The following is a 13765-nucleotide window of genomic DNA, read 5'->3' as shown; positions in this document are numbered from 1 at the left end:
TGACCACAAGTAATTTAAATAAGAAAAGAATTTTATCTCCTTAATGTGTAATGTGTTCAATTAATGAGTAGGGAGTTCTGTGCATTAACCAACAATGGAAACAATTTTAAAAGAACTGTATCTTTGCTGGTAATTTATGCCGCATTTGATATTGAAACAACTTGTCAAGAAGATATTAATGTAATTATAGTATTTGCCTGTTGCAATGAATATGTAACACAAATGGTTCAACACTCTTCACCAATTGTTACTGACATGAAAAATAGCTTTCAGTAACAAGAGCAAAATGGATATTAAATCATCTAAATTTATGTAAATTATTAGAGCTAATAATAATTTTATATTGTACTTAAATAACAAAACTTGAGTGTATAATAATATTAATAGTACTGTCAACTGACTTTAGCATTGTGAAAAATAGCAAGAGACAACTTAAAAGTATGATATATCAGATTAATGTAATAGAATAAATGCTGGAATGCTTTATAACAGTTATAGGACAAAGACCATTAAAAAATTAATTGGATATGAAATACAAATTCTGATGTTTCTCAGTGAAATTTTGTTTTAGGCATTAGCAAAATAGTTTCCTGATAGAATTTCTAATAGTAATATATTGTGACATATAACAGGATGAAACGGCATTCATATTCTTTAGTCATGTAAAATCAATGTACTGTTGAAAGAGCATATATATGCTAGATTCTGCTGTTTAAATCCAAGGTTCTTTTAGAAGTCAGGGATGAGGCATAAAACTTTTTGCTTCACAACATCTTATTAAGAGCTGATAGAACAAAGAGAACAGGAACAGAACCGTGACAGAGGATCATTGCTACTTGAAAGAGACGATCTAAAGATGATGATGCCTAGCATAAAACCATTACTTTTATACCCAAAGATAAGAAAATTCCATTGATAAGAGACAACCAATTAAAAAAAAACTTATTTAATACTGCCATGAAATTAACCATCTGAGACAATACTCATTCATGAACAAAGAAGCTAAGAAGCTTCCTGAACTATACCTTGTATAGCCACTAGAGGCATATTATACTCTTATGTATATAAAGGCTACTTGAAATACAAGCAGATAATTAGTTAATAAATAACAAAGAAAATGACAATTAAAATTGAACAGTCAGATCCAAGATATGCAGTATATTGAAAGACCTTATTTACGCTGAGTTTCATTTTATCCAGCCATATTCCATCTTCATTTTCCTTCACCAGAAGTCCCTGGTAATGTGATTTGGAATATTGGGATATCAGAACTCTTCCACATATCAAATTCACAAGGATGCCCTTCAAGAGCATAACTAAAAAGGAACCAGGCAGATTTCTTGACAATAGATCTGGATCATAATTGACCTCAATCTTGTCCACACTCAATAGCCAGTTGTGAACTTTCCAGCAGGGGTCACCAGATAGCTATTAAGAATTGGAAATTCAATCAGTATGTCCACCACCAGCCATGAACTAACTGACTTATCTCATGAGAGAATAACCGTGAATATTACTTATTCTCGGTGCCATGCCATATAGAAAACCTGAAGACCACAGTGAAAACTCTGTTTCAATTTATTTGCACTTATGTAAGCACTTTGAAAGATGTTGCTAACAACTTACACATATAATACAACTCATTACGATTGAATATAATACATTCACTACTACTCCAGTAATACTCTAGAGAGCATATATCTATTTAAGTTGAACTGGGTATTTATTTTAAGTAATGGTAGAACATCAATATCATAGTACATCTTTCATTGGCCTATTGAACAAACCTGCAAAAGATTAGGTGTGGTTACAACTTCTTAAAATTGAAACCCTGGTTGTTTAAATTACTTAGCTATTGTAATGTTGACAATCCTTTAAAGTGAAGTATTTAATACTCAGATGCCACCTATAAATTAAGCAGGGAGGAGTCTCAATTTTTCATGAATAACTTTATCCCTAAGTGATCACTGATTTGGTTGTGACCCTGACACACGTTCCTATCACCTTTCTCATAAACTCCACAGCACCAAATCTAGCAGTCCTTTATCTCTGTTTTCCAGCTCAGTCTGATTTGTCCACCTTTTCATGTAGTCCCATCCTAAATGAATTCAAGGTGCTATCCCTGCTCACTTGCACAATGGCATGTGGCATTGTTTAAGAATCAATTTGAAGCATAGTGTGTGCAGATAGTCCTAGTTCCAGCAGTACGCAGATAGCACCTAAACAGTTCTGTGACCCACCTCTCAAATCATCCACCACCTCTGCGCTGTCAATGAAATATCTGATATTCAATCTTAGATAGAATGCAAATTCATCTGTTTAAACACTGAGATGACTTATACCATGAGATTTGTCTTCCATACATCCACTATTCCTTCCCTTTCGTTTCTGTCTCCTTCTCGGTTTGTGTGCAATGGTTTGTTGTTGAATTAGTTTACTATCTCAGCACTGCATTGGAACCCATGACGATCTTAAAACTGACATCCTATTTTGCACATTCATATCCACCAAAATAATGAGTGGTTCTGTCCACTCTGTCCGAGATGAACTGTGTGTTGGTTCCCCAGTTATCCAAGCTTACAGTTTTAAAACGTCATCCTCATGTTTAAATGTCATTATAATTCTAGCTGTCTAAACTGCTATCACTTCAACCAACTACCAAGTATTCAATGATCCAAGAATAGTGTTTCTTTGACTTTAATCTCAAAAGACAGCCCCTACCTTTATTGCTCCATCTTTTATTTTCATGATTTTGTCAACACTGTAGTCAAAATAATTCACTCTTAGGACCTCTGCACAGTAATCCTATCATTGCGGATCTTCAAAATCCAATACTTTTCATTGCCTTTTCGGTATCATCTCTTACATCAATTCAGAACAGTCGTCTGATTACATGGGCCACATTTTGGGATATTTTCCTACTTTTCATGACGTAATATTTAGTGACTGTGAAACATCACCTTATGGTTATACAGCACATATAGAAAAATAAAAAGCAGCTGCATGCATCACAATGATTGACGCCAGGTCAAAGAAATACTAGGTCAAAAAGCCTACAACTGGGTTTAAGTGCTAAACCATAAGGAACATATTAATGGAGAAAGGGAGAGGGCAGAGAGACTTTGGGAAGAGCTTCAGAGCTTTAAGGCTACGCCAAGTGAATTCATGACAATTAATGGTGGATTGATTATATTCAAGGTCAAGTAAAATCTGCATTGAAGTATTTTCTCTACGGCACGATAATACTTTTGCGATGAGAAGGGACAAGGTCGTGGAGAGACTGGGAAACAAGGATGAGAATTTTAAAACAGAGACAATACCAACAATAATGAGTATGACTGGTAACTGGGATTCAGTGCAATTAGAACAAACAGCAGAGCTTGGATGACTTTAATTTTATAGAGAGTGGAGAAGGGAAGAATAGGATTACACCAGTCTAAATTTAAGACATGGTTTCAGCAGCTAATGAGCTGAGACACACCAGTTTGTGAAATGTTATATAGTTGCAATAAGCCATCTTTGAGATTTTATGAATGTATTACCAAAAACTTCTGAATAATTATAACTGCAACCAATCTATATCAGTCCCAGAAAAATACCAGAGATGCCTGCTAGTGGTTAGCGTTTGCAAATGTCTTCATTTGCTGTTTATTTATTTGAAGGAAATTTCTGCTCTTTAGCTGTGAAAGATCAAGGATCAACGTTGTTCGCCGTATACATTAACATGTATTAGGAATTTGCTGTGATGTGTTGCCGCTACATGCAAAAAAAACTAACAGCATTTAACAATTATAAGGAGTAAAGAATTACTGTATATAAAAATAAATTTTTAAGTATGGATATGGAATTGAATGTGCATAAATATATAAATGGCAGCATGTACTTACAACGTAACAAAATAATAAAGTGACTGAGGTAATGGATAGGCGGAGGTGAGGGGTTAACTAGAACGCTGATCCAATTAACTGCCTGGGGAAAGAAACTTTTAAGATGACATGAAGTTTTTGTTTTAAGTCTTTTTGATTTACTAGAATATCAAACAAACAATTTGATAATTTTGAGATAGAAAAGGAGTCAACAAAGTTAAAGTTGCTTACTTTTAATGTATTATTTAAACCTGTTGTGTTTTTGGATGTTATTGCTGTTGGTATAATGTAGAATAAAAGACCCTTGGGGAAAATTGGAAAAGTTATATTGAAATTGTATAAGACATTGGTAAGGCCTAATTTAGAGTATTTTGTGCAGTTCTGATCTTCTACCTACAGGAGAGATGTCAATAAAGTTGAAAGAGTGCAGAGAAAATTTACAAGGATGTTACGAAGACTGGAGGACTGGAATTATATGGAAAGATTGAATAGGTTAGGACTTTATTCCTTGGAACATGGAAGAATGAGAGGAGATTTCACGAAGGGATCTGCCAGCACAGGTGGTGCATGCAAGCTCGATTTCAACATTTAAGAGAAGTTTGGAGAGGGCCTGTTTTAGTGCTGTACTTTTCTATCACTAAATTTTCAGTATAACTGCAGGATGAATAGCTCATGATGTTCTTGCCTTTGTGTAGATAAGGAAGAAACCAAATGACTATGGGCCTACCTAGTCAGATAGGATGTTTTGGAAGACAGTTTGATCAACAATAAGTAAGCAGGGAACAATCTAGTAGGGGCAAGACAAAATTGATTGGCTTCATCTCAGTCTTCAATTTGATCAGTCGTTTTGGTAGTGTGGCAAAGAATGATTAGAATTCAAATAATGAGTCCTTATCACGTGAACTTGAACTGGAGAGGTAACTACACATTCAAAATTCTGGAAAAGGGATTGGTGATGGGGAAAGCAGATTACAAGGCTGAAGGGAATCAGAAAGGTTAACTTTGCAAGAATTGATCATATATATGAGGCACCACAGTATCTTAGCAGTTAGCACGATGCTATTACAGCTCGGGGGTTAGAATTCAATTCTGGTGGCATCTATAAGGAGTTTCTATATTCTTCGGGTGAACATATGTGTTTCCTTCAGTCTTCCCCCACAGACTGTTTAGTAGGTTAATTCATCATTGTAAATTGTCCTGTGAGTAGACTAGGGTTAAATAGGTCAATTGCTGGGCAGCATGGCTCGTTGGACCAGGAGGACCTGTTCCACACTGTATATCTAAATAAAATAAATATTGAGAATGTGGGACAAGAGTCTGAGGGAACTTGTAGCAAATTCAGAAATTGAGGTCCAGGAGGGGAAGTAGGCTATCAGTAAGTAAATCAAAGTTATGAGGCCATAGAAATCACAGTAATGAATAATATAAATTAAGTTGCATATTATCATTTGATAGACAGATTATCAATGCAATTGTTATATTATGTTCATTGTTTACCATTTCATTTGCTTTATTGGAATGAACTGAATGTGCTGTATATTTTAGCACTGAATGTAATTCACATATAGTAACAAAACCAAGAGAATTACCTTAGCTAACCACATTAAGAAATATTAAAGGACACAGTGAGTGATATATCATCATAAAATATGAAGTTTGCACCCATTAAGAGGTACAGAATAAAAACACATTAATTTCTTAAAGTTGCAATATTGTATTCTGTCAATAAACCACATAAACCACATAACTGTGCTCTGTTTATTCTTTTCTGAGAAACGCATATTAATTTCAGAAAAAGGTCAACTCAACTGCAGTGAAGTTCTGCCAGTGAAAAACTGGGATCGACCATTATCAGCAGTATTTTACTAAAACCAATAGAGGTGATAAATGAGCAGCAAACATTCTGCTGGAGGAACTCAGCGGGTTGAGCAATAGGGATGATAATGAGTTGCACAAGACAACCACGGAAAATATTAAGGGAAATGCCCTGGAGCATCACAAGCAAGATAAATAAACAGTGCTAACTGTGATTAATACAGCAACATTTCAAATTATGTAACTATTAAGTACTAACTGAGTATATAGTCGCCTTTCTACACACTGTTGTGGTCAATGATAGTGAAATGGAGCTATTCCGAACTTTCATTGATTTGAAATATGCTATTATGGTTTAACTTAATATTCACTTTAAAATATATTGTTAAACCAACGTGATACTTTGAAAATTCTTTTTGTCACAGAAGTACAGGAAGTAGAATATAAAAATAAGTTTATTTTTAAAAATATATAAATAGAATACAAAATGTATTTTTAAAATACACACATAATTACACTTAAATCAGTATACTTAATGTGAAAATATAATTGTATTCAAAGTCATAGACACATTTACTCAATAGATACAAATGGCTGGTAATGACACTTCCAGTTTCCGAAAAAGGGAAGAGAATAACCAAATACACAACCACTTTTAGCTTTGACGAACATCTTGCAAAAGTTTGTTAATTTCTGCTACAAGTTCACTAGCATCAATGAGTTCATGTTTACTGTCACGCTTACAAGGAGCAAGCTGATTAAGAACATTATCAAATTCGTCTTCTTCATAATTCTCTGGGATCTCCTCCATAGCAGGCAACCACTTAGAAAGAGGCTGAGAGTTTATATGATTTACAGGAGCAAGACCAACACTGTTCACTGGATTCTGGAAATGAGTGCTCGCAGCCCAAGCTGCCACCCCCTGTGGATACGGAAGTGGCTTTAACGCCAAGTGTCCTTTCTTATTTTCCAGAGTATTTCCACTGCCAACTTCATTGCATTCTGTGTACATGTCCATTTGTGGAGGCAGTAATCGTTGGAAAACACTGTTCATTTCTGACAGGAGAGAGGAAGTTCCCAAGTCCTCCGCCTCTTCATTCTGGGACTCTTTTCCAAAGGTCAAAAAGCTTTTTTTCTTCTCATTGGAATCTGAAGAGTCACAATCTTCTTCCTGTGGCTGCTGAGCATCCTCACTAGGAATAAACATGTTGCTTCTGTAATCAGCAGAAACCACTGAAGACAAGGGAGGCATCCAGCATTGATCAGAATGCCCCAGTACTTTGCATTCATCTGTACACAGCTTCATTGCTATAAAATAAAAAAAAATCATTCAAGAAACCATGTATTGCATAAATTGTTGGCACCCAACCAAAAGACTTTCTCATCACCTTCCCACAACTCAACCTCTATCACTGTGAGAATCCAAACTTCAACTACTAAGTTTTCCCAGGCCCAAGAACAACAATCCTTGCATATAAATTGACAAACTTGTCAGTATATCCCTAAAGGAATTGAAAAAAATATGTACAAAGCTTATAAATTACAATGTTTCATAGTTTGGTTCAAAGCATAAAATCATAGAGGAAAATAATGCAATATATTATACTCTTTAAGAAGGATCTCAGCCTAAAACTTCAACTGTTCATTCATTTCCATAGACGCTGCCTGACTTGCTGAGTTCCTCCAGAATTTTATGTGTATTTTTCTATATTTCCAAAATTTGAAGAATCTCGTGTTTATACATTATATCCCAACAGCCCTCTTTGCTTATTTTAATTTAAATCCAATTACTATTATTTGTTTTTATTTCAGCCATACCCATTTGATGTTCAAGCATTAGTTATAATTCAAGTATTATTTAGGAGTCCAGACAGGAGACAGGTTTTGTGCTTTAGTCTAATACTTCGTGGATAGTCTATTAGCATTTTGTTTTTTTTCCAAATGATAATACTGCATATTTTGATTAATTTGTTAAAATTATATTAAATAAAATTAATGAAAGGGAGAGTTGTATAAATAACCATAATCTCAACCTGGCTGCTGATATAGAAATTGTGGTTCTGTAGTCCTACAGGGGCAGTGACTTTAGTCTGGAACTTGCATTATTCAAATTAAATTCTTAATTTCTCAAACCATGATGCTAACAAATACCACTTCATATTGAGAGTCATGGGGGTCATTTATTAGGTATCTTTAAGAAGACTTCTGTCAAATTAAGCTTTGAAAATTTGAATCCAATTTCTGGCAGATTCAAATTCAATAATGAAAGCTATAATTCAATAATTTACATATTTGGAAGAAGTTGAATCATTCCTTTCCGCTCTTGAAGTTACAACTGAGTGGAAAAGACAGATTTATCTTTCATTAAATTGTTCTGCTGCTGACCCCAAATTACTTGATTTTAACAACAGGTGATTACAATTGAAATAACGCTTTGCTCCTCGATATTGATTATTTATCTTATTACAGAGTTACAGCATGAAACAGGCCCTTCCAGCCAGCCCAGTGAGCTGCACCACACAACAGTACAATTTCCAATCACCAGTTAACCGACTAACCAGAACATCTTTGGAATGCAGAAGGAAGTCAGTGGAAACCCACACATTCATAGGAGGACATACAATATCCTTACAGACGGAGTAAGGACTTCGACACCCAAGCTGTAATTGTGTCACAGTTACCCTATGCTATTGTGGTGCCCCACATCATAAACCATGCAAGATTAAAAACTCAAGAGTTATGAAACAAAATCCAAATGACCAAATATACAGATTTTGTGTGTAAAATGATATGACTTATCATATAAAAAATAACATACCTGGATGAAAACGATGGTTGTCAGTTACAAAAAGATCACTGAAGCCTTCACCCAGAAGTCTGTCAATGGGAGAATCTCTTCCCAAGTCATAGTCACTGTCTCCAGCTTCACTGTCACCTCTACCACTGTCTTTCAGACTAAATTTATCCATATCTTGAAGAGCATATCTACAAAGAGCAAATTATAAATCATTAGAAACATAGCTGTTATGGCAAAAGAGCTCCTGCAGCCAAAGAAGGGAATTAAATATGTTTGTGTTTACCTGTAGCTTCTGGAATATTTATTTCCACGGAAGTTTGGCCTTGGCTGATATTGACCTTGATGTAGCATGCTCAACAATTGTGAAACTTGCTAAATAACAACAAAATAACAACACAAGTTTACTCTCTGTGTCCTTTGAGAATCGAGTCACATCTGTACCAATAACATCAGTTTATCAATTCAACAGAACAAAAGATAATTAGAATCAACACACCTGCTTGAAGAAATCATTTAATTACCCATTCATCTATTTTTTATAAAAACCTGTTCACTTGATTATGGATTAAGTCTCCATGATAAACTATTTAATACTAATTTATGAGATCAATTTTGACGGTAGGCTTAACCACAATGTATACTAATTGCTTGTGTAGGTTTTCTCATTTTTTTCAAATTTCTCATCGCCATCAAGAATTCTCACTATCTGTTTCAGGAGTATTGCATTATGGAATCACTCTGACTGATTGATTGCTCCTCCAAACTTCTTAAAATTATGGTGTTAAGCTTTATAATCATCACATATCTAAACTAAAAATTAAAACATGAAATTCAGCAAATCAGTATTAAGAAAATGTTTAAGGTAGCCACACTGCAATTCAGTGAAAGGCACATATGGTAATTTAGAGGCAAAGATGCTTCATTTGTGAGAGATAAATGTGGAAGAGAATATTAGTGGCAACAACAGTCATATGGTCTTCTTGAAGTATGCATTTCAAGGAGACATGAACATTAGGAATTCAGAATAAAATAAGTAAAATATGGAGAAATTAGTTATTTTTTCAACATTCAATTAATTGAAATTCTTTCAGGAAGTTTATAAAAAACACTTTATAGTTGCATTATAAAGCTGTGTACATTACTTAGAGAGATGCTATGCATTTAAATGAAACACACTGTTGGTACCAGCAAGAGACTCAATGTATATTTAAAGCATATATGCTACAGAAGAATTTCAAACTAGTGGAGAAAAATAACTATTTTCAGTTGGTACGAAACCACACGTGAAATGGTGAGATCCACTAAGTGGCAATGTGGTTCCTATTCCAATGAATAAACCAAACAGTTTTCAAATTAATGATCATACAAATGGACTGAAGAAGCATCTCATTTGACTGGTCATCTCTTCATGCAAGGGTCCCTACTTGTTTCATAATGATATCCAATTTTGAATATTATACAGAGGAATAACAACTTGAAGTGTCCCCTATGATACTTCAAGTTTCTATTTACCAACTCTTAAGCTTAAGTGTTAATGGTCTGGATGACCTTAGTGTCACTTAAATTATTCCATCTTACTCCTCAGCAAATGCCTATACATGCACCCTTCCATCAGGGGTCAGTATTGCTATCAAAAGCTGATCAGTCCCTTTCAATACTAATGCTGTTCTACTTCCATCACAGAAATAAACAGGTAATGGCACAAGCCAAGCATTGAGCCAAATACTTCAAAGGCCTGAATCAGAACTTTACTACTAAGGACACAAATGTGGCCTTTTTCAGTCTGGATGTAACAAAAGCAAGAATTTTACAATACAAACTAGGTACCCAAAAAATGGTAAGCTAATGGTTAATATGTATCAGGTCAAAAATTGCAGAACACAGTATGGTTGGCCCTAGTGTCAAAATAGCCTAAAGACTTGCGCAATAGAGACAATAATTTTAAGGAATCTTAACCCCTGCCCCATTAATTGTATAGAATCACAAATGAAGTTGACCGTGCGTGAAGCACAGCATACAAGGTTCTCACCTCAACGGGTGGGGAAGTGTGCGTCAGCTCCAATGAAAAGTTCTCAGGCAAATGGTTAGAGGATAATGTCACCAAACTGTTGAGAGACTGGTGGCTACGGTTGGTTTGTCTGCTGCACATCTGACCCCGGTCCATTCCTGAAAGGGTTGGGGAGGAGGAAGGAGAAGCTCTGTGTTGGGATCTGATGGGAAGTGTGCCAGTAGCAGTGTGTACCAGAGTGATATCTCCTTTGTGAATCTGCCTGGATGGTCTTTTAGGATGATGCTGGTAAGTGGATTCTGCCACTCTACAGTTGTAAGATCTGATGTCCTTTTTCTCCCGATTGCATCTTGTGGCAAACATAGCCATGATAATAAGCAGAACGGTACAGATTACACCCAATGATATGATGATAATCATGGAATCATCTAAACTGTTTTTTTCATTATGGTAATTTTCTTTTCTTGGTTCAGTCAGCACAATTTTCAAGGCAGCCACTGCACTGAGCCTCGGGGTGCCTTTATCTTGTACAGCCACAATGAGGTCCCAGCTTTTCTCCTGAGTGAAAGCAGAACTATCATTTGTGTAAATGTCACAAGTTCTTGGGTCCAAAGTGAAAATTCCATTTTGATTACCATCAAGAAGAGTGCATGTAAGTTCTGCATTGATGCCATAGTCATTATCAATTGCTGCAATGGTGGTCACCAAATAATTGGGTCTGATATCATGAGGAACTTGAATCTCCGCTGTGCCATTGCGCAGAACAGGTTTCAAGATAGTTGGTGCATTGTCATTATGGTCAAGAATAGTCAAAACGACTGTTGTGTTGGTGCTAAGTTGAGGAGTCCCTCCATCCCTGGCTTGAACTGTGAATGAAACTTTGCTGATTTCTTCACGATCAAAGGTCCGAAGTGCATAAACTGCCCCAGTTGATGGCTCAACAGTGAGGTAGGTAGTAATAGAACTTCCAGAAATATAGGATTCTGGGATAGTATAAGTAACCTGACCATTCTCAGCAGAATCCAGGTCAGTGGCTGTCATTAAGGTGATGAAGGCACCAGGTAAGTTGTTTTCATCAAGCATCAATTCATATTTATTCTTCTGGAATTGAGGTGCATTGTCATTTACATCCGTTATCTGAACTGTCACGTATTGAACGGTGCTGAAGCTTGGGGTGCCCTTGTCTTCGGCAATGACTTTCAACTTGTACTGAGCAATTTTCTCCCTATCCAGGGTCTCGTTAGTCTGGATCATGTAGTTCTTTTCGTTGGTCTGTTGAAGTTTGAAATGCCCATGTCCCTGCAGTCTGCACCCGACTTGCCCGTTCACCCCCGAATCCACGTCCTCAACTCGCACCACGGCGATCAAGGTCTCCTTGGGTGCTCCTTCGGACACAGAAGCCACGTCATTACCCAAAGGCATCAGGCTGATGGTAATCTCCGGAGGGTTGTCATTCACATCCACCACTTTGATGACGATCTTGCAGTGGGCCGGTATTGAGTTAGGGCCCAGATCCTGTGCTTGGGCGTCGATCTCGTAACTCTGGCTAGCCTCGTAGTCCACTGACTTGAGAAGGACCAAATGGCCGGTGTCGGGGTCGATGTAAAAGGTTTCCATAACCTGAGGGGACACGTGGCTGCTAAAGGAATATACGACTTTTCCATTACTCCCTTCGTCCGGATCAGTTGCATTCAGGTCAACGAGCAGTGAACCCCGGGGCGAGTTTTCTGGCAACTCGATGGTGTAGGAGGCTTGTTCAAAAACCGGACTGTTGTCGTTCGAGTCAGCGATGCTGATCTTAACCAGGGAGGATCCTGATTTGGGAGGCACTCCACGATCCGAGGCGATCAGACGTAGTTCATAGTTGGCCTGCTGCTCCCTGTCCAACTCCCGAATCACCATAAGGTCGGCGTACTTAGCGCCGTCCGTCCTGGTGCGGACCTCCAGAGCAAAGTGCTCGTTGGGAGTAAGCGAGTAAGTATAAAGTGAGTTGTTCCCCACGTCAGGGTCCACGGCACTGTCGAGGGGGAAGCGGGCTCCCACCGAGGCGCTCTCGAAGATCTCCACAGGAATGACCGAGCGGGGGAACTGAGGCGCGTTGTCGTTTATGTCCAGCACCACCACCTCGACCTGGAGCAGCTGCAGATGTTCGGTGGGCAGGGTGATAACGTCGAAGCTGATGGTACAGGCGGCCGTGGGCTTGCAAAGCTGCTCCCTGTCGATGCGCTCTGCGACGCTCACCCGCCCGTCTTCCTCTCGCACGGCCAGCAGCGACGAGTTTACCCTCTGCATCACTCGGAAACGCTTAGACGAAGGGTTCAGTTGGTCAGCTAAAGTTTCTGAAAGTCTGCCTACCACCGTGCCGACGGGCTGCTCCTCGAGCACCTCGTACCTCACCGTAATGCCCGTCACCTCCCGACCCGTCCAGCTGGCCAGCGCAAAAAGCAGCAACAAATTCCATCGTCCAGCACTCATCTGTACTTCCTCCATCTTCGCCATCCTCCCTCGGCTTGTGTCGGCCGTTTTCTTTGTGTCGACGTTATCTACTCTTTTCTTTTTCCAACCCTGCAAACTCTGGTCGATCCCTCTTATTCACACACGCAGCACATTTGGTGTCTGGGTTTTGACAGCACAGACAAAGCAGCCTTCATGTACCGTCGCGGAGCTCGCAGATGTGCCGATCTGTTAACTTTCACGGCAAAATCACTTCCCGTCAAAAATGCTATTATATTTAAAAAGTCTGTCTGGTTTAAATTGAGCTGTGTTAATGGTTTTAGGCGTGTGTAAAGCCAGCCGAAAAGTGCCCCGCTGTCGTGTGAGGCGACAACTGCCTTTGACTGTGCTGCTCTCGCTCCTTTGGCCCGCGATCCCACCGAGCTCCAGAACAAACTTTACCCCAACTCACTCAAACTTTCCCAAAGGCGCGTGCCGCCAGCCCGCCCAGCCAATCGCACAGCGTCTTCCAAATCTCCGCGACCAATCCCCACCCAGATCTGTCTGCGCGTAAGGGAGAAGGGGACAGTCCCGACCCCGCCTATTGGCTCTCGTCCGAGGAACAACGAAACAATACAAGAAAGTTGGGTGTTGGTGCCCGTTTCAGCCCTCGACCTGCTCAGAAGTCAACGCCAACTGTGCTCACCTCCACCGAACCATAAATCCGATTAATTTTTTGTCCTCTTTTCTCAGCTATTTTATTGTTGTAGTTAAAATTGTTTTCGCTAAAACTTAATTTCCTACTCTTTTTCTGGAATTCACACATTTTCCATTCTCTCTGTCGCT

The 13765-nt window shown here is 38.3% G+C and overlaps 1 protein-coding gene across 1 annotated transcript; it reads right to left on the bottom strand.

The window, feature by feature from the left end:
* Positions 1-6117: 6117 nt before the first annotated feature.
* On the bottom strand, positions 6118-13386 carry pcdh18a (protocadherin 18a). Its single transcript, XM_072256247.1, has 4 exons — positions 10508-13386; positions 8762-8850; positions 8500-8666; positions 6118-6989 (listed from the first exon to the last, which is right to left on the bottom strand). Exons 1-4 carry the CDS (start codon positions 12983-12985, stop codon positions 6337-6339), a joined length of 3387 nt encoding a protein of 1128 aa, XP_072112348.1. The 5' UTR covers positions 12986-13386; the 3' UTR covers positions 6118-6336.
* Positions 13387-13765: the final 379 nt, after the last annotated feature.

Source organism: Mobula birostris, chromosome 4 (genome assembly GCF_030028105.1).
Source record: "Mobula birostris isolate sMobBir1 chromosome 4, sMobBir1.hap1, whole genome shotgun sequence".
In the NCBI taxonomy this organism is placed as follows: domain Eukaryota; kingdom Metazoa; phylum Chordata; class Chondrichthyes; order Myliobatiformes; family Myliobatidae; genus Mobula; species Mobula birostris.
This window is presented reverse-complemented; position numbering and strand designations above follow the sequence as displayed.

What these genes read in the sequence shown, in the direction of transcription:
- pcdh18a (XM_072256247.1), bottom strand. Translation starts at nt 12,985, where the DNA reads ATGGCGAAGATGGAGGAAGTACAGATGAGTGCTGGACGATGGAATTTG. An exon ending in ACACTTCCCCACCCGTTGAG is followed by an intron (nt 8,851 to 10,507) that starts GTGAGAACCTTG and finishes GTTGTTATTTAG; the next exon opens with CAAGTTTCACAATTGTTGAG. An exon ending in CAACCATCGTTTTCATCCAG is followed by an intron (nt 6,990 to 8,499) that starts GTATGTTATTTT and finishes TTTATTTTATAG; the next exon opens with CAATGAAGCTGTGTACAGAT.